Source organism: Siphateles boraxobius, unplaced genomic scaffold (assembly GCF_051911475.1).
Source record: "Siphateles boraxobius isolate OS27281-9 unplaced genomic scaffold, OSU_SipBor_1 86, whole genome shotgun sequence".
Lineage (NCBI taxonomy): Eukaryota > Metazoa > Chordata > Actinopteri > Cypriniformes > Leuciscidae > Siphateles > Siphateles boraxobius.
In genome coordinates, this window is record NW_027509215.1 from 10,771,655 (window position 1) to 10,791,888 (window position 20,234).

At 39.7% G+C, this 20,234-nt stretch overlaps 1 protein-coding gene across 1 annotated transcript; it reads right to left on the bottom strand.

Moving 5' to 3' along the window:
* Positions 1–705: 705 nt before the first annotated feature.
* On the bottom strand, positions 706–20,018 carry LOC143731319 (GTPase IMAP family member 7-like). The gene is made up of 2 exons (XM_077222161.1): positions 19,879–20,018; positions 706–5,641 (listed from the first exon to the last, which is right to left on the bottom strand). Exons 1-2 carry the CDS (start codon positions 19,889–19,891, stop codon positions 4,263–4,265), a joined length of 1,392 nt encoding a protein of 463 aa, XP_077078276.1. The 5' UTR covers positions 19,892–20,018; the 3' UTR covers positions 706–4,262.
* Positions 20,019–20,234: the final 216 nt, after the last annotated feature.

Here is a 20,234-nt window from a genome sequence, read left to right on the forward strand (position 1 = left end):
TGAACAGATATAAAACAAATATAAATGAAACAGAAATAAAATAAAAGACTTTTGTTTGTTAAAGGGGTTTTATAAACACTAACAGGATTAAAAGTGAAATTGAAGACAGATCAATTACAACAATATGCACAAGAAAATGTTTTATTTGGAAAAGTATAGTTAACGAGAAATAAAAACACCTCACTCTCAGAAGAAAAGGTTCTATATACGTTTTCTATTTAATTTTAATTCAATTTTATGGATTAAGCAACTCATAAACATACTTTATCACTAACATAACTTTATTAAGCTCATTTTATGAGATATCAGACTCAAATTTGGAGCACAAGTTTAGATTTATGGTTTTGATTTTCTCAAAGTTTTAGAGTAAAAACGTGTTTAAAAATTGTTTTTGTGCATTTTGCTTAATAATAAACATAATCAGCAATAATCTGCCAGGTGTCGTCTTTAAAAAGAGACCAAACTTTAGTCTGTTGCTCCAAAGCATTCAACTTTTAATTTGTAAATTTAATTTTTAGGTCTGTGCTCAAAAAGTGAATAAGTGGGTTATAACTGTTGAATAAATATAATTTAGTATCATAAATCCCCTAAAAATACAAAATAAAAAATAAATAAAAACATTATCAAACTAAAATATAGTAAATTCATTTAATTAATTTTTTAAAAAAAAAACAGTCACCAGAGAGTTATTAACATGCAATTGAATCATTTAAGACATTTCTTTATTGAACTTTATTGAACTCTTTACAGAATTCTATATAGAAACCCATTGAATCTATGTAGTAAATGAGTTAATGGTGGCAGATGATTATAATTACTTTAATGAGCTCATTGTTTCTGCCTAAAAATGAATGCATGACGTTAGCTAACTGTGAGGATGTACACTTATGAAATCATAACTTGACACAGTCACCTCTGATATATAGACACATGCATTTTCTGTAAAGCTGCTTTTAAACGGTACTTGTGAAAATCGCTATACAAAATAAGAGTGAATTGAATTAAATAGATGCTGATTTTTAGGTGAACTTTCCCTTTCAATGCATTGATTTTTCCCCCTCCTATATCTCATATTTCCATCACCATGTCCTTTTATTGACACAGAATCTGAGAAAGCAAAAGTCTTTCTATTTCCATTTTCTTCCCTTACACATATGATGTAAGGCATAATCTATGGCTAGCTGTGCATTAAATGATTTTATAGTTATGTTTTCTAAACGTCTTCAATCCATGAAATGGATTAATTAGGCTAGGCGTTTATTTCTAAACATAATTAACCTCCAAACAATTGATTTTACTAAACATAAGAACTACTTCGTGTAAAATCCACAATAAAAGTACATAGAATAAACAATATCTCGTGTTTTAGGCTCGTTCGAGACCTGCTTTAAATTAAAGATATGCAACTACTATTTACTAGTGTTTACTAATGTTGTGTGAATTTACAAACCAAAACGTGGCACAAAAGCATCACGTGTAGTGTTTACTTGAGCATTTTTCATACAAATACTTGATATAGTTTGGTCTAACAGAAACAAAACACGCTGCTTGTATTCAGCTAGTTCAACGATATACACAAGTCTATGATTTTAACACATTTTCATGTGAAGCAGTTTTTTTTTCATGTTATGAAAATCGAGCACTTTTAATATGACAGAAAATTAAAAGCACGTCTCAAATTAGATATAGCATTATGCCTGCTTTAAATCAGTTAGAGATAAAGTAGTGCTGTAATATTACATGTATTTGAATGAATGAATTATAGCATTCATTTGAATTAATTATCAAGAGAGAGATGTGTGTGTGTTACCTCCATCTTTGCAGCGCCTCTGTCCACTAACAATAAGCTGCGAGTTTAATTACTTTAAAACCAGCGGTCACGCCCTCGTAGTGGAGAAATATTAGAAAATCAGTAGCGAAGAAGCTATTTTATTAATAAAACTTTCAGTGCTCCTGTGTCTGTGTGTGTGAAGCGAGATCTGCGATCTCTGTGTGCTAGACGTCGTGTGACGCGCAAAAACAGCGTATTGATATAATACGGTGATAAAACTGGCTGGAACTACCTGTGTGGTTTTAGTATTCACCTTCCGGCCAATCAGAATTGAGTATTCAGACAGACCATGATAAAAATGCATTTCAACAGTTAATTATCATGTATAATAAATAAAAATTTAAATTAATATAATTTTCCAAAATTTTAAGTCAATATGGAAGCTTTTCGCCACAGAATAATACATAAAAAGTTATTTGCGATGTTTTATCTCACAATTCTGTCTTTTTATTTCAGAATTGCGTGATACAAAGTCGCAATTCTGTGTTATAGTCAGAATTGTGTGATATAGTCGCAATTGCGTATTATAAAGTCAAAATTGCGTGAAATACAGTCCTTCCAGAAAAATGCGGAGTTTTTTTGTGATTGTTGCTGGCAAAAATCCTTGATCCTTGCGGGCATGTTTTCTTAAAAAATGCGATGGAATATGCAGAATATTTATGCAATTTTATGCAATGAAAATGCGGGAACTTGCAGAAATTACGGTTTGAGGAAAAAGAGAAAAAGAAGAGATTCCCCAACACCCTGTTCTCACTACGCTACTACCTTAATGTAAAGAGTCATTTCTTATTACTTCCTATGATAAGCAAGCATACTACATCACAGAAAGTGCTGGGAATATTTAAGTTATAATATTTTGTTTTATTTCAGACCTTAATAAACACACGGCTCAAACTTACAAAACATTGATGAGTAAAACAAGATATGTAGCTTTACAAAAGGAATATGCTACAACTTCTGTTAAAAGGGAAAAAAAAGGAAAAAAAAGTGTTCTTCCTGTTTTACAGCTTTTCGATGATGTTCACGTTGCGTAATTACGTCACTTCATAACGTTCCCATGGCAACAGGGGAAAATGGCTGCTCTTGTGTGAAGTAAACGCAACATTTTTCAACTTTCTACTAAGATATATGTGACTTTTTTGCAACGAAAGTGCGGGGATTATGAAATCATGCAAGCCCCGCATATTTTGCGCGGAAATTGGCGATTTATGTGGCGAAAGTCCAGCGTATTTGAAAAAATGCAGCCCCCGCATAAATATGCGGACTTTGGCTGATTATGCATTGAATTATGAGATCGCATAATCACGTTTTTCTGGAGGGAATGGATATAGTCGCAATTGCTTGTTATAAAGTCAGAATTGTGTGATATAGTCGCAATTGCGTGTTATAAAGTCAGAATTGTGTGATATAGTCGCAATTGCTTGTTATAAAGTCAGAATTGCGTGATATGGTCGCAATTGCTTGTTATAAAGTCAGAATTGTATGATATAGTCGCAATTGCTTGTTATAAAGTCAGAATTGTGTGATATAGTCGCAATTGCTTGTTATAAAGTCAGAATTGTATGATATAGTCGCAATTGCTTGTTATAAAGTCAGAATTGTGTGATATAGTCGCAATTGCTTGTTATAAAGTCAGAATTGCGTGATATAGTCGCAATTGTGTGTTATAAAGTCAGAATTGTATGATATAGTCGCAATTGCGTGTTGTAAAGTCAGAATTGCGTGATATAGTCGCAATTGCGTGTTATAAAGTCAGAATTGTGTGATATAGTCGCAATTGTGTGTTATAAAGTCAGAATTGCGTGATATAGTCGCAATTGCGTGTTATAAAGTCAGAATTGCGTGATATAGTCGCAATTGCGTGTTATAAAGTCAGAATTGTGTGATATAGTCGCAATTGTGTGTTATAAAGTCAGAATTGTGTGATATAGTCGCAATTGTGTGTTATAAAGTCAGAATTGTATGATATAGTCGCAATTGCGTGTTGTAAAGTCAGAATTGCGTGATATAGTCGCAATTGTGTGTTATAAAGTCAGAATTGTATGAAACAGTCGCAATCAGAATTGTATGATATAGTCGCAATTGTGTGTTATTAATTCAAAATTTTACGATATTGTCGCAATTGCAATTTATACAGCCAGAGTTACATGATATTAAGTCGCAATTACGTGTTATAAAGTCAGTCTTTGTTTCCTTAGAATTGGACTTTATAACTCGCATTTGCGAGCTTATATCTCACAATTCGGAGTACAGATGTCAGAATTGTGAGATATAAACTTGCAATTGTGAGATAAAAAGTCGCAATTATTTTTACCAATGTTTTATTCTGTGGCAGAAACAAGCTTCCATACAAACACGCTTAACTAGTACTGGGGAAAAAACGTTATAATCTTGATTTGTGAATTCATCTTGGTTGACAATCATAAACGTATCACTGAACGCAACACTGCGCCATCGCTGCCAGCTTCAAAGATGCAGATCTCACTGCAACTACAGCGACCGACCCGAAAATACTCCCTCCTTCCGTCGCTCCAGCGCCGAGCAAAGTGGCCAAAATCTGTCCGGCTAATCCGGCTTGGACAGCGGGAGCCGCCGGGAACAGGAACGCCAGGAGCGCAGGAGCGTACGCAGCTCCGGCCCCCAGCATAAACATGCACAGCATTATCAACAACTTCATATTGCGTTGTGAGAAAAGCTCAAAGTTCTGCCCTTCTTCATTCACTCTCCTCTGCTCCTCTTCCTCGGCCCAGATTTTCAGGTCCTTCTTTTCTTTCTCCTCTCTTCCCAGTCTCTCCTTCTCCTCCCCTATCTCCCGTTCCTCAAACCTCCTCATGTTCTCCTGTTCTCTCTCCAGAGATGCTCTGAAACGACCCAGTCTCGCAGGGAACGGTTGTGCATTCTGCTCTTCTTTCTTTATATCCGTCTCTATCTGTTTAATCCGGCCTTGTATGCGTTTCTTTTTCCTCTCTGCTTCGTGCCTCTCTTCATTCATGAACGCAATAAACGAACGCAATTGATCATCAGCCATTTTTCCGACCTCCTTCTCGATTTTCTTCATTCTTTCCGCCCTATCAGCTTGCAGTTTTGTGTCTATTATCCTCTGTGCTTCATTCATTACTTCCATGATTTGACTGGTGAAGTGACGATTGTGATTTTGAGCGAGCATCTTATCAACCCTTTGCAGGAGTCGAGTCACTTGATCCGGGTTTGTAGAGTTTTTGTTGTCGAAGGCCACGAATCTCCTCCCAAATCTCTTCACGAGCTCCTGCACTTTCTGATCTTGCCTTAAAACAAACCTTTCAATGGATTCTCCTCCGAGATTATCCGCGTGGGAGAATACGAGGATGGTGTGATGAGTGACGTCCTCATGAAACATCTTCAGGATCATTTCTACGGTGCGCTGTTGCTCGTCTGTGAACCGCTCTATCGGCACCACCAGCAGGAACACATGAGGACCCGGAGAACACAGCATCAGGCAGCGTATCACTTCTTCTTGTAGTTCTGTATCTGTTAAATCTGTGTCAAAAAACCCAGGCGTGTCGATAAGAACCAGCTCTCGCCCATCCACCGTTGCCCTTTCTCTCTTGCACTGTTTAGTGACCGAGCTCATGCTCAATCCGTCATCAAAGCACTTCTTTCCCAGGATTGTGTTTCCCGTCGCGCTTTTCCCTGCACCGGTTTTTCCCAGCAGAACCAGACGCAGTTCATTTGGCGCTGGATTTAATGTGTGCCGGTGATGATCGTTGTCAAATGAAGCTAGGGAGTTTTGAGCGAGTCTCTGTCTCACGTTTGGGTTTGGCATCTTTGCTCCTGAGGAAAAAAACAAACTGGTGAGAAAATTAACAATAACCCAGCCGCAGAGGTGGACAGTAACAAAGTACATTTACTTGAGTATACTGTACTTAATTACACTTTTTTAGTATCTGTACTTCAATTGAGTATAATTTTTTCTGGAAACTTTTTACTTTAACTGCGCTACATTTGAGAGACAAATATCGTACTTTTTACTCCACTACATTTCTGTCAAGGTCTTTGAGTAGAAAGTAGTAACGTCAGTCAGGGGATGATTATGGTTGGAAATGAAAGTCGAGTTGACGTCAGAAGCTGACGTCATTGGTCGCAATTTCGTGTTATTAAGTCAGAATTGCGTGATATAGTCGCAATTGCGTGTTATAAAGTCAGAATTGCATGATATAGTCGCAATTGCAGTGTTATAAAGTCAGAATTGCGTGATATAGTCGCAATTGCAGTGTTATAAAGTCAGAATTGCATGATATAGTCGCAATTGCAGTGTTATAAAGTCAGAATTGCGTGATATAGTCGCAATTGCGTGTTATAAAGTCAGAATTGCATGATATAGTGGCAATTGCGTGTTATAAAGTCAGAATTGCATGATATAGTCGCAATTGCAGTGTTATAAAGTCAGAATTGCATGATATAGTCGCAATTGCGTGTTATAAAGTCAGAATTGCGTGATATAGTCTCGCAATTGCGTGTTATAAAGTCAGAATTGCATGATATAGTCGCAATTGCGTGTTATAAAGTCAGAATTGCGTGATATAGTCGCAATTGCGTGTTATAAAGTCAGAATTGCGTGATATAGTCGCAATTGTGTGTTATAAAGTCAGAATTGTGTGATATAGTCGCAATTGCAGTGTTATAAAGTCAGAATTGTGTGATATAGTCGCAATTGCGTGTTATAAAGTCAGAATTGTGTGATATAGTCGCAATTGCGTGTTATAAAGTCAGAATTGCGTGATATAGTCGCAATTGCGTGTTATAAAGTCAGAATTGTGTGATATAGTCGCAATTGCGTGTTATAAAGTCAGAATTGTGTGATATAGTCGCAATTGCGTGCTATAAAGTCAGAATTGCATGATGTAGTCGCAATTGCGTGTTATAAAGTCAGAATTGCGTGATATAGTCGCAATTGCGTGTTATAAAGTCAGAACTGTGTGATATAGTCGCAATTGCAGTGTTATAAAGTCAGAATTGTGTGATATAGTCGCAATTGCGTGTTATAAAGTCAGAATTGTGTGATGTAGTCGCAATTGCGTGTTATAAAGTCAGAATTGCGTGATATAGTCGCAATTGCGTGTTATAAAGTCAGAATTGTGTGATATAGTCGCAATTGCAGTGTTATAAAGTCAGAATTGCGTGATATAGTCGCAATTGCGTGTTATAAAGTCAGAATTGTGTGATATAGTCTCAATTGCGTGTTATAAAGTCAGAATTGTGTGATATAGTCTCAATTGCAGTGTTATAAAGTCAGAATTGTGTGATATAGTCGCAATTGCGTGTTATAAAGTCAGAATTGCGTGATATAGTCGCAATTGCAGTGTTATAAAGTCAGAATTGCGTGATATAGTCGCAATTGCAGTGTTATAAAGTCAGAATTGTGTGATATAGTCGCAATTGCGTGTTATAAAGTCAGAATTGCGTGATATAGTCGCAATTGCGTGTTATAAAGTCAGAATTGTGTGATATAGTCGCAATTGCGTGTTATAAAGTCAGAATTGTGTGATATAGTCGCAATTGCGTGTTATAAAGTCAGAATTGCGTGATGTAGTCGCAATTGCGTGTTATAAAGTCAGAATTGCGTGATATAGTCGCAATTGCGTGTTATAAAGTCAGAACTGTGTGATATAGTCGCAATTGCAGTGTTATAAAGTCAGAATTGTGTGATATAGTCGCAATTGCGTGTTATAAAGTCAGAATTGTGTGATATAGTCGCAATTGCGTGTTATAAAGTCAGAATTGCGTGATATAGTCGCAATTGCGTGTTATAAAGTCAGAATTGTGTGATATAGTCGCAATTGCAGTGTTATAAAGTCAGAATTGCGTGATATAGTCGCAATTGCATGTTATAAAGTCAGAATTGTGTGATATAGTCTCAATTGCGTGTTATAAAGTCAGAATTGTGTGATATAGTCTCAATTGCAGTGTTATAAAGTCAGAATTGTGTGATATAGTCGCAATTGCGTGTTATAAAGTCAGAATTGCGTGATATAGTCGCAATTGCAGTGTTATAAAGTCAGAATTGTGTGATATAGTCTCAATTGCGTGTTATAAAGTCAGAATTGTGTGATATAGTCTCAATTGCAGTGTTATAAAGTCAGAATTGTGTGATATAGTCGCAATTGCGTGTTATAAAGTCAGAATTGTGTGATATAGTCGCAATTGCGTGTTATAAAGTCAGAATTGCGTGATGTAGTCGCAATTGCGTGTTATAAAGTCAGAATTGCGTGATATAGTCGCAATTGCGTGTTATAAAGTCAGAATTGTGTGATATAGTCGCAATTGCGTGTTATAAAGTCAGAATTGTGTGATATAGTCGCAATTGCGTGTTATAAAGTCAGAATTGCGTGATGTAGTCGCAATTGCGTGTTATAAAGTCAGAATTGCGTGATATAGTCGCAATTGCGTGTTATAAAGTCAGAACTGTGTGATATAGTCGCAATTGCAGTGTTATAAAGTCAGAATTGTGTGATATAGTCGCAATTGCGTGTTATAAAGTCAGAATTGTGTGATATAGTCGCAATTGCGTGTTATAAAGTCAGAATTGCGTGATATAGTCGCAATTGCGTGTTATAAAGTCAGAATTGTGTGATATAGTCGCAATTGCAGTGTTATAAAGTCAGAATTGCGTGATATAGTCGCAATTGCGTGTTATAAAGTCAGAATTGTGTGATATAGTCTCAATTGCGTGTTATAAAGTCAGAATTGTGTGATATAGTCTCAATTGCAGTGTTATAAAGTCAGAATTGTGTGATATAGTCGCAATTGCGTGTTATAAAGTCAGAATTGCGTGATATAGTCGCAATTGCAGTGTTATAAAGTCAGAATTGTGTGATATAGTCTCAATTGCGTGTTATAAAGTCAGAATTGTGTGATATAGTCTCAATTGCAGTGTTATAAAGTCAGAATTGTGTGATATAGTCGCAATTGCGTGTTATAAAGTCAGAATTGCGTGATATAGTCGCAATTGCAGTGTTATAAAGTCAGAATTGCGTGATATAGTCGCAATTGCGTGTTATAAAGTCAGAATTGTGTGATATAGTCTCAATTGCGTGTTATAAAGTCAGAATTGTGTGATATAGTCGCAATTGCGTGTTATAAAGTCAGAATTGCATGACATAGTCGCGCAATTGCGTGTTATAAAGTCAGAATTGTGTGATATAGTCGCAATTGCGTGTTATAAAAGTCAGAATTGTGTCATATAGTCGCAATTGCGTGTTATAAAGTCAGAATTGTGTGATATAGTCGCAATTGCGTGTTATAAAGTCAGAATTGTGTGATATAGTCGCGCAATTGCGTGTTATAAAGTCAGAATTGCGTGATATAGTCGCAATTGCAGTGTTATAAAGTCAGAATTGCGTGATATAGTCGCAATTGCAGTGTTATAAAGTCAGAATTGTGTGATATAGTCGCAATTGCGTGTTATAAAGTCAGAATTGCGTGATATAGTCGCAATTGCGTGTTATAAAGTCAGAATTGTGTGATATAGTCGCAATTGCGTGTTATAAAGTCAGAATTGTGTGATATAGTCGCAATTGCGTGTTATAAAGTCAGAATTGTGTGATATAGTCGCAATTGCGTGTTATAAAGTCAGAATTGCGTGATGTAGTCGCAATTGCGTGTTATAAAGTCAGAATTGCGTGATATAGTCGCAATTGCGTGTTATAAAGTCAGAACTGTGTGATATAGTCGCAATTGCAGTGTTATAAAGTCAGAATTGTGTGATATAGTCGCAATTGCGTGTTATAAAGTCAGAATTGTGTGATATAGTCGCAATTGCGTGTTATAAAGTCAGAATTGCGTGATATAGTCGCAATTGCGTGTTATAAAGTCAGAATTGTGTGATATAGTCGCAATTGCAGTGTTATAAAGTCAGAATTGCGTGATATAGTCGCAATTGCGTGTTATAAAGTCAGAATTGCGTGATATAGTCGCAATTGCGTGTTATAAAGTCAGAATTGTGTGATATAGTCTCAATTGCGTGTTATAAAGTCAGAATTGTGTGATATAGTCGCAATTGCGTGTTATAAAGTCAGAATTGCATGATATAGTCGCGCAATTGCGTGTTATAAAGTCAGAATTGTGTGATATAGTCGCAATTGCGTGTTATAAAAGTCAGAATTGTGTCATATAGTCGCAATTGCGTGTTATAAAGTCAGAATTGTGTGATATAGTCGCAATTGCGTGTTATAAAGTCAGAATTGTGTGATATAGTCGCAATTGCGTGTTATAAAAGTCAGAATTGTGTGATATAGTCGCAATTGCAGTGTTATAAAGTCAGAATTGTGTGATATAGTCGCAATTGCGTGTTATAAAGTCAGAATTGTGTGATATAGTCGCGCAATTGCGTGTTATAAAGTCAGAATTGTGTGATATAGTCGCAATTGCGCGTTATAAAGTCAGAATTGCGTGATATAGTCGCAAATGCGTGTTATAAAGTCAGATTGCATGATATAGCCGAATTGCGTGTTATAAAGTCAGAATCGTGTAATATAGTCGCAATTGCAGTGTTATAAAGTCCGAATTGTGTGATATAGTCGCAATTGCGCGTTATAAAGTCAGAATTGTGTGATATAGTCGCAATTGCGCGTTATAAAGTCAGAATTGTGTGATATAGTCGCAAATGTGCATTATAAAGTCCGAATTGCGTGATATATTCATATTCATGAATATGAGTGCTATTTTTTATGTTTAATCTTCAGTGATGCTGAACTTGCTCAGCAAGCTAACATCCAGTTGTGTGTGTCATCATCTTACCCAAACATTGGAGTGTCTGTGCTCAACTTAGAGCTTAGATCGGGCCCAAAAAATCACACAAACCTTTTAATCACTCGTACGAATTTGAACGAATTGGTCGTGAGATAGCGTTGGAGTATCTGATTTTATCAGTATTTACTCATAGGCTACTGAACGTATAGGCTTAAAGAGGAACTAGTCCTCAACACCTAAATGAAAAACAAGAACCAGATTTCTGAGGAGAGCGATAACGTTTATTTTCCTAAAATAAAAATAAAACTGAACACCTAAAAATATTGCAATAAATCAAGCTTGACACAACAGCCTCTTAACGTAACTAGTTTACTTCACTATATTACAATTAAATCCTAATCTAATCATGACAAACTATATATCGTTGGAAAGGTCTAAGACTCCTAAATAGATATTTTAGCGCTGTGTTTTATTACAAATGATGTAGGAACAGTAATAGATGAATTTATGACAAGAGAATATGAAAATCTACATCATAACAGGAGTTCTGACCTTTGTCACAAAAAGTCGACGCACACACTTTTAATAATTGAAACTTTGGTTTTCATGCTAAAAGTTCATAATTAACATATAATCTAGTATTTGTTAATAAAAAATTATAAAATAATATTATCCTCTAAAAAGTATAATATATATTATATATAAAATATATTTTTATTACATCACATATTTTAGTTATCATAAATTAGGTATCATTTGAAAGCTTACGAACTCAGAATTCATCCTGTTAAAACCGTTTTGTAATTAGACGTTGCGTTACCATAGAAACGGTACTCTAAATTCTTTTATCGGGCTCCTCCCCTTTTGGGCGTCATCATGTTTCATAATTTATGATCAAAACCTTTTCTAATCTTGACAAAACACATATTGTCAGAAAGGTCTGAGTCTCAAAGTTCCATATTTAGTGACAGAAGTGATATTTGGACAAATATTTATTAATTTGTTACTGCAGAATGCATACAATTAAATTCAAAGGAATGTATGTCACCCGGTGGCTATTTTTGGTATTACGCCAAAACAAAATCTCATGGGAACTTCAATTTTTGTGATATCAACTTCAAATTTGGAACACAACTTGGTTAGTTATATGGCTTTGATTCTTGTAATTTTATAGTAAAAAATATTTTGTAAAATATATTTTATATAATAGAAAAAATATTAAGTACAGTATATTTGATTTACTGTAAATTTAAACCTCCATAACTTTTTCATACTTTCATTTTTTTAAGTGCTTTCACTTGTGTTTAAAACAAGACCATATTTAGATCTATATTCCAAAGAATTCTTGAATTACAACCAATTAAGATTGAATAGTGCATTTTAATGTCCATTCTCAAAAAGGGGGATGACAGTTAAGGGGTTAAAAAACTCTCAAGTCTCAGTTAAACTCAAGTGCACAAAAAGGCCATAAGTCGCATTAACATAACGGATAAAGAAAATAATATTATATAGTCAAAGCTTACTTGCACTGGACGTGTTATTTTGGCCTCATCTCATATATATGAAACACCTGTGATTGAGCAACTACTAATGCATTCGCATTCGTGTAAAGCAATCTTGTTGACAAGTTTGGGTGAATAAGCGCGAAACGCACAAGTTATAGTTCCTTCAATGCTGTTAGATGGCGATATCACTTCTTTATAGCAGGAATAAACTGCTGAAGAAAAAGTTAGATGCCGTGCAAAATAGGGCATTACTCTTCACAAACATATTGGAGTAAAGACAACACACTTGTTAAAGAATTTACTCAAGTAGAGAGTAAAAGTCGCTAATATCTTTGATACTCAGTAAAACTACAAAGAAGCCAAAAAGTTACTTAGTAACTTATTACATCCTTCAGGTAACAGGAGTTACATAAGTAATCTAAACATTTTGTTCCTCAAAGGATCAGCATATTTTGAACGAATCTGTGTATTCAAAAAGTGTGTGGGTGTGTGTGTGTGTGTGTGTGTGTGTGTGTGTGTGTGTGTGTGTGTGTGTGTGTGTGTGTGTGTGTGTGTGTGTGTGTGTGTGTGTGTGTGTGTGTGTGTGTGTGTGCATGTAATATTTGAGTGAGAAAATCTACTGTAAATCCCGCTGTGTCCCAGTGGAGAACTGCAGTACTGCACCCAAACTAAATATCACTGAAAGCTCATCTTTTCAGATATCAACCTCAAATTTAGAACAAAACTTGTTTAGATTTATGGCTTTGCTTTTCTAGAATTTATAGAGTTCAACATATAAAATACATATTTTATATAAAATAATAATTTAAACCTCTATAAAATGTTCAAGTCTGTGCTCCCAAGCTTCACATTTTGATGAGAGTTTTTGCAATTTTTGTCCACTGTGGACCTGTGTGTAACTTGTTTTTAATTGACGCACAAAGGTAATGATTAACTCACTCATTAACACAGTCACTGGCGGTTTTAATTTCATATTTCAAAAGTAACCTATTATTTAATTTTTCCATTTATTTAATCTTTCTTCATTAAAATGTTATATTTAAAACATTAATCTCTTAACATAATTTATGCAGTTATAATTGGTGTGTAATTTCATTCATGCCACGTCTGAGGCTGCATTAAACAATAGGCTCCTGTTTCGTAATATCTGATAATAGCCATACAGTGCCTTTTAATTATTGATTAAATGTGAGATGCCACGTCACTATAGTTAGTTATATTTGAAAAATGTTTTACATAAAATACAGTGCTTTCAAAGCATTACATGTTTTCATTTGTGATGAAATTCTAGTGGTTTCTGAACCAGGAACGTCATCACAAATGAAAACATGTAATTGTCACGATTCATGAGTTCGCTGTTTTCTTCATGTCTCGTGTCATTGTTGTTGTGTGTGTGTGAGTGGGCGTGGCCGCTCGTGCCACTGATCAGCGTGCCAGCTGATCTCGTTCCCTGCACCAGCTGCTGCCAATTCACTCACCTATAAAGACTCAACACACTCTCCTCTCTTTGTCAGATCGTTGGTTTGGTGTTCTCTGTGTCGTGCTTCGTGTTCCTGTCGCAGTCTGTTCCAGTTGAGTTCCTGTTCGGTGTCTTCGTGTCCTGTCTCGTCTGGATGTCCATCTGCACTGGATTCACCATCACCCGCACCGGTATCACCACCACCTGCACGCTGACCACTGAGTCCCTGCGCCACCATCTGCAGTGTTCCTCGTGATTGTCTTTGTGTCTTCTGACCATTAATAAAAGAGTCAACTTGCATTTGCTTCCGTCCAGTTCTTGTGACAGAACGATCTGACCTACAATGGAAGCAGCAGGGGAAACAGCCTCTTCCTTGGAAGACTTCATCAAGACCTGCATGGCGCGGATGGATTCCCAGGAGAGGAATACTAATGAATCGGGTCGAGCTATTCAAGCTCTTGTGGCGCAGGTGTCCGAGCTCACCCAGCGATTCCAACTGATGCAAGCTCCCACTGCGCCACCCACACCAGCCGTTCCTCTCGTACCACCAGAGAGCGCCTCCCAGTCAGAGCCCCGCTTACCTGTTCCTGAGTCCTACAACGGTGAGCCGAACTTTTGCAGAGCATTCCTAACTCGCTGTTCGATGCACTTCTCTTTGCAGCCCAGGACCTTTGCCAGTGAACGCAGTAAGGTCGCGTTCGTGCTCACTCTTCTGACTGGGAAGGCAGCGCTATGGGGAACGGCGGTGTGGGAGAACCAAGACTCGTGCTGTAACTCGTTCCAGACACTCGCCGCCGAGATGAGAAGAGTTTTTGACCGTGCGGTCGCGGGAAGAGAGGCGGCCCGGATTCTAGCAGACCTCAAGCAAGGTGAAGGATCTGTATCTGATTACTCTATCGAGTTCCGGACCTTGGCGGCAGAGTGTCAGTGGAACGAGGAGGCGCAGTGGGATATGTTCCTGCATGGGCTGGCTGACCGCGTCCAGAGAGAGATTTATGCCCTGGACTTACCTACTACCCTCAATGGGCTGATCGAGTTGGCACTCCGTGTGGACTCCCGACTCTCCAGAGTCGAATCTCGGAGGTTACCCGCACGGGTATCTGGAGCGGCGGAGACTTCGCGAGCCAGCGGCGGGGACGCGGTCAGCCCCGTCTACGATCACGAGCCCATGCAGGTCGGGCGAGCTCGGCTTTCCCGGGAGGAGAAGGAGAGGCGGAGGTCCCAGGGCCTTTGCCTTTACTGTGGTGCAGCAGGACATTTTGCTTTCAACTGCCCGGTAAAAGGCCAAGCCCGGCAGTAAACCTGAGGCTACTGTCGGGTGGGATCTCCGCCGAGAAGACCTCATCAACATCAACGCTCCTCCCGGTAAGACTCAGGTGGTCCGTTCACTCTCACGACTGTCAAGCACTACTGGACTCTGGGGCTGAAGGTAACTTCATGGACCACACTTTTGCACTCAGGATTCAGGTTCCCCTTCTACCCCTCAGTCACACCATCGCAGTGCACGCGATTAACGGACAAACACTCCCTACCATCTCTTATACCTCTGGACCCCTCACACTCAGCGTATCCGGCAACCATTCCGAAACCATCTCTTTTTATATCTTGGACTCCCCCCTGGCACCCATTGTTTTAGGTCATCCCTGGCTCCTCAAACACAATCCCAAAATAGACTGGCAGCAGAGATCAGTGTCTGAATGGAGCAATAAATGTCATGAGTCCTGTCTTGTGTCTGCTTGTCCGTCTGTTTCTGTTTGTACGTTTCAGGAGGAAGCAGCGGACTTGTCAAGCGTGCCCACGGAGTACCTAGACCTGAAGGAGGTGTTCAGTAAGTCTCGTGCTGCTTCTCTCCCTCCGCATCGTCCCTATGACTGTGCTATAGAGTTATTGCCAGGTACGTCTCCGCCTAAAGGCAAGTTATATTCACTTTCTGTCCCAGAGAGGGAGGCTATGGAGAAATATATTTCTGATTCTCTAGCAGCGGGGTTCATCCGTCCCTCCTCTTCTCCAGCGGGGGCGGGGTATTTTTTTGTGGGGAAGAAGGATGGGTCTTTGCGACCTTGTATTGACTACCGGGGGCTGAACAACATCACGGTAAAGAATACTTATCCTTTGCCGTTGATGTCTTCAGCCTTCGAGAGGTTGCAAGGAGCATCTATCTTCACAAGGTTGGATTTACGTAATGCCTATCATTTGGTCCGCATCAGGAGGGGGGATGAATGGAAGACTGCTTTTAATACCCCCAGGGGGCACTTTGAATACTTGGTCATGCCTTTCGGTTTGTCCAACTCCCCAGCGGTCTTCCAGGCACTCGTCAATGACGTGCTGCGAGATATGGTCGACCAATTCATATATGTCTACCTGGATGACATATTGATTTTTTCTTCTTCTCTCCAGGAACACGTGCAGCACGTTCGACGAGTGCTTCAGAGACTGCTAGAGAATGGGCTTTTTGTCAAGGCGGAGAAATGCGCTTTTCATGCACAGTCTGTTCCTTTCCTTGGGTACATTGTGTCGTCTGAGGGAGTGCGTATGGATCCTGAGAAGGTTAAGGCTGTGGTAGATTGGCCAAGTCCAGATTCCCGTAAGGCCCTACAGAGGTTTTTGGGGTTCGCCAATTTTTACCGACGATTTATTCGCAATTTCAGCCAACTAGCCTCGCCTCTGACCGCCTTGACCTCTCCCAGAACGGCGTTCAGGTGGTCAGACGCAGCGGAAGCTGCGTTTGCCAAACTGAAAGGCCGCTTTGTTTCAGCCCCCATCCTGGTTACCCCTGATTCATCACGTCAGTTTGTGGTGGAGGTCGATGCGTCAGAGGTGGGGGTAGGTGCAGTACTATCCCAACGCTCTCTCACAGACGACAAGATGCACCCATGCGCGTTTTTGTCCCATCGATTATCCCCTGCCGAACGTAACTATGATATTGGTAATAGAGAGTTGTTGGCAGTCAAATTGGCATTGGAGGAATGGCGCCACTGGTTAGAAGGGTCGGGGGTACCTTTTGTCGTCTGGACAGACCATAAGAATTTGGAATATATCAGAACTGCTAAAAGATTGAACTCTAGGCAGGCTCGGTGGGCACTTTTTTTCGGACGTTTTGACTTTTCTCTCTCGTACCGCCCGGGCTCCAAAAACATCAAGCCCGATTCTTTATCGCGCATTTTTGACCGTTCCGATCGCCCGTCTACTCCCGAGAGCATTTTTCCAGAGACTCTAATTATCTCTACTCTCACATGGGAGGTCGAATCGAAGGTCAAGACGGCCTTACAAGGGGTAACGCCTCCGGTCGGTTGCCCACCGAACCGTTTATTTGTGCCAGAGGAATTACGGTCCGACGTTGTTCAGTGGGGGCATTGTTCCAATGTGGCTTGTCATCCAGGAGTTAGCCGCACTACATCTTTAGTCAAGCAACGATTTTGGTGGCCTCGTATGGCTCGCGACGTTCACAGTTTTGTTTTGGCTTGCTCAGTTTGTGCCACTGGTAAGACTTCCAATCGACCCCCAGATGGGCTCCTTCAACCGCTGCCGGTTCCTTCGAGACCCTGGTCCCACATCGCTCTAGATTTCGTCACCGCCCTCCCACCCTCTCAGGGTAACACGGTAGTTTTAACCGTGGTGGACCGGTTCTCGAAGGCGGCCCACTTTATTCCCTTGCCCAAATTGCCCTCAGCCAAGGAAACAGCGGTAACAGTCGTTAACCACGTCTTTCGGTTACATGGCCTCCCGACAGACGTGGTTTCCGACAGAGGTCCCCAATTTGTGTCCAAATTTTGGCAAGAATTTTGTAGATTACTGGGTGCGACTGTTAGTTTGTCCTCAGGGTTTCATCCCCAGAGCAATGGCCAAACTGAGAGAGCCAACCAAGATTTGGAGAGAACGTTGCGATGTATGGTTTCCAAGAATCCTTCCTCATGGAGCCAACAACTGTCTATGGTGGAGTACGCCCACAATTCATTACCAGTATCATCCACGGGCCTATCTCCGTTTGAGTGTAGCATAGGGTACCAGCCACCAATTTTTCCTAGTCTGGAACCCGAGGTCGCGGTTCCCTCCGCTCACGCCTTTGTCCAGAGGTGTCATCGCACTTGGACTAGAGCCCGAGAGACTCTACTCCAAGTGGGAGCGCGCACCAAGGCCAAGGCTGATCGCCACCGGCGGAGGCCTCCCGTATACGTCGTCGGTTCCAAAGTGTGGCTTTCTACCAAGAACATTCCTCTCCGCTCCGTCTCGAATAAGCTTGCTCCCAAATTCATTGGTCCGTTTACTGTCACCAAAATCATTAGTCCGGTGGCAGTCCGCCTCAATCTTCCTCCAGTGTACAGGAGAATTCATCCCGTGTTTCATGTATCCAAAATTAAGCCCGTTTTTCGTTCTCGTATTAATCCGCCTGTCCCGGTTCCCCCACCGCCGCGACTCGTAGACGGGGAGACCACATATTCGGTTTATCGTATTCTGGACTCAAGGCGGAGGGGACGCGGGTTCCAGTACTTGGTGGACTGGGAGGGTTACGGTCCGGAGGAGAGAAGTTGGGTGCCTGCTAGAGACATTCTGGATCACTCCCTTATTGATGATTACAATCGACAGGTAAGGGAGTCTGGGGACGCCAGGAGGCGTCCCTAGGAGGGGGGGTACTGTCACGATTCATGAGTTCGCTGTTTTCTTCATGTCTCGTGTCATTGTTGTTGTGTGTGTGTGAGTGGGCGTGGCCGCTCGTGCCACTGATCAGCGTGCCAGCTGATCTCGTTCCCTGCACCAGCTGCTGCCAATTCACTCACCTATAAAGACTCAACACACTCTCCTCTCTTTGTCAGATCGTTGGTTTGGTGTTCTCTGTGTCGTGCTTCGTGTTCCTGTCGCAGTCTGTTCCAGTTGAGTTCCTGTTCGGTGTCTTCGTGTCCTGTCTCGTCTGGATGTCCATCTGCACTGGATTCACCATCACCCGCACCGGTATCACCACCACCTGCACGCTGACCACTGAGTCCCTGCGCCACCATCTGCAGTGTTCCTCGTGATTGTCTTTGTGTCTTCTGACCATTAATAAAAGAGTCAACTTGCATTTGCTTCCGTCCAGTTCTTGTGACAGTAATGCTTTGAAAGCACTGTATTTTATGTAAAACATTTTTTTCTTTCTTCTTTTTTTCTGGCAGCTAATGTTAATGTGATATTGTGAATATGTGATGCCTCTTATTCTTGTAGCATTGAATAAAAATAAAAAAATAAAAAATTTCATCACAAATATAACTAACCCTTCAAGTGACGTGGCATCTCACATTTAATCAATAAATAAAAGACACTGTATGGCTATTATCAGATATTACCAATATCTGATTAATGTTTTGGCCTAAAAAACGTGTGACATCGCTTAGAGCACGTCACACGTTTTTTAGGCCAAAACATTTTTTGTCACATACAGCAAACATCTCCTCACTATCCTCTAGCTGCCTGTCCCCTGAACACACTGTAAAAAACACGGTCTCTATAGACACTCCAGGCTCCACAACAAACTGGACTAACCCCACCACGAAACATAACAAACTGTTCCAGCCAATAACCGATAAGAAGGGTTTGGGGGTTAGCGCGCGGATGAGGAGGGAGGGTCGAGCTAGCCTCCGTTTTGTTTGACAATACTTTAAACGTCAACAAGAAGTGATGTCACCCGACAGCGCTTAGAGCACCTTTAACACACACACACACAGACACACACACACACACACACACACACACACACACACACAGACACACACACACACACACACACACACACACTTGTCCCACCCACTTTTAAAAACAAATTTAAGCCACGTCGCCACTGGCAAACACAACTACAAGCCAAGTATTCTTAGAATACAAAATTAAGTAGCCTATAATCTCGATCATAGTTTTCATAATCATAAGTATATCTCAATAAAACTTAAGACTTTTCTGTATAAGTCAAATATAGCTAGTTAAGTAGCCTACATAAATTATATTTCTGAGAAGTAGCCTAACCCTACATAAAAAGTAGACTGAAAGTATATACTTTATTATTTTTAGTTTAAAAGAAGGCACACGTGAACACGTCTTTTGTAAGAGTAACATTTAATGAACTGCGTGTTTTAATCTTTCGTAGAATAAGAAATAACGGTTTCATAAATTAATAGGAAACGTTCTGAAAATATGTTTTTGTTTGCTAGGTGGATGATGAACACTGATAAACACATGTTTCAATTATTTCCTGCAATCGTGATTTAGTTCACTGGGAAAGATAAACAAAACCATAAACAATTATCAAAACAAACAAATCCTGAATCGCTAAATACAAGGATAATGTAAAAATGCATCTGTAATCGTCTAATGAAAAACTGATCTATGATTACCTTGGTTGGACATGTTTTCAGCTTGTTCCCCTGTGTGTGTGTGTGTGTGTGTGTGTTCATTGTTCTAGGACAACTTCATCATGATGGGCAGAACTTTCTGAGAAACGAAACTTAACACGAACTCATTCTGACGCGTTTGATCTCCGTTACTCTCAAAAATATATATTTACTGACCGCGTGGAACCAAACATTGAAATAAATGGATTTATATTTAAGTATAAACATATTTTATGTAATAAATAAGGGTTTGTTACTTGACGTGTTTTTCTCCCGTTTGCATCCACTGGAGGGACACAATGATCCTGTTTCAGAAATCAACTGACATCACAGATCATTTACATGCAAGATCGATATTC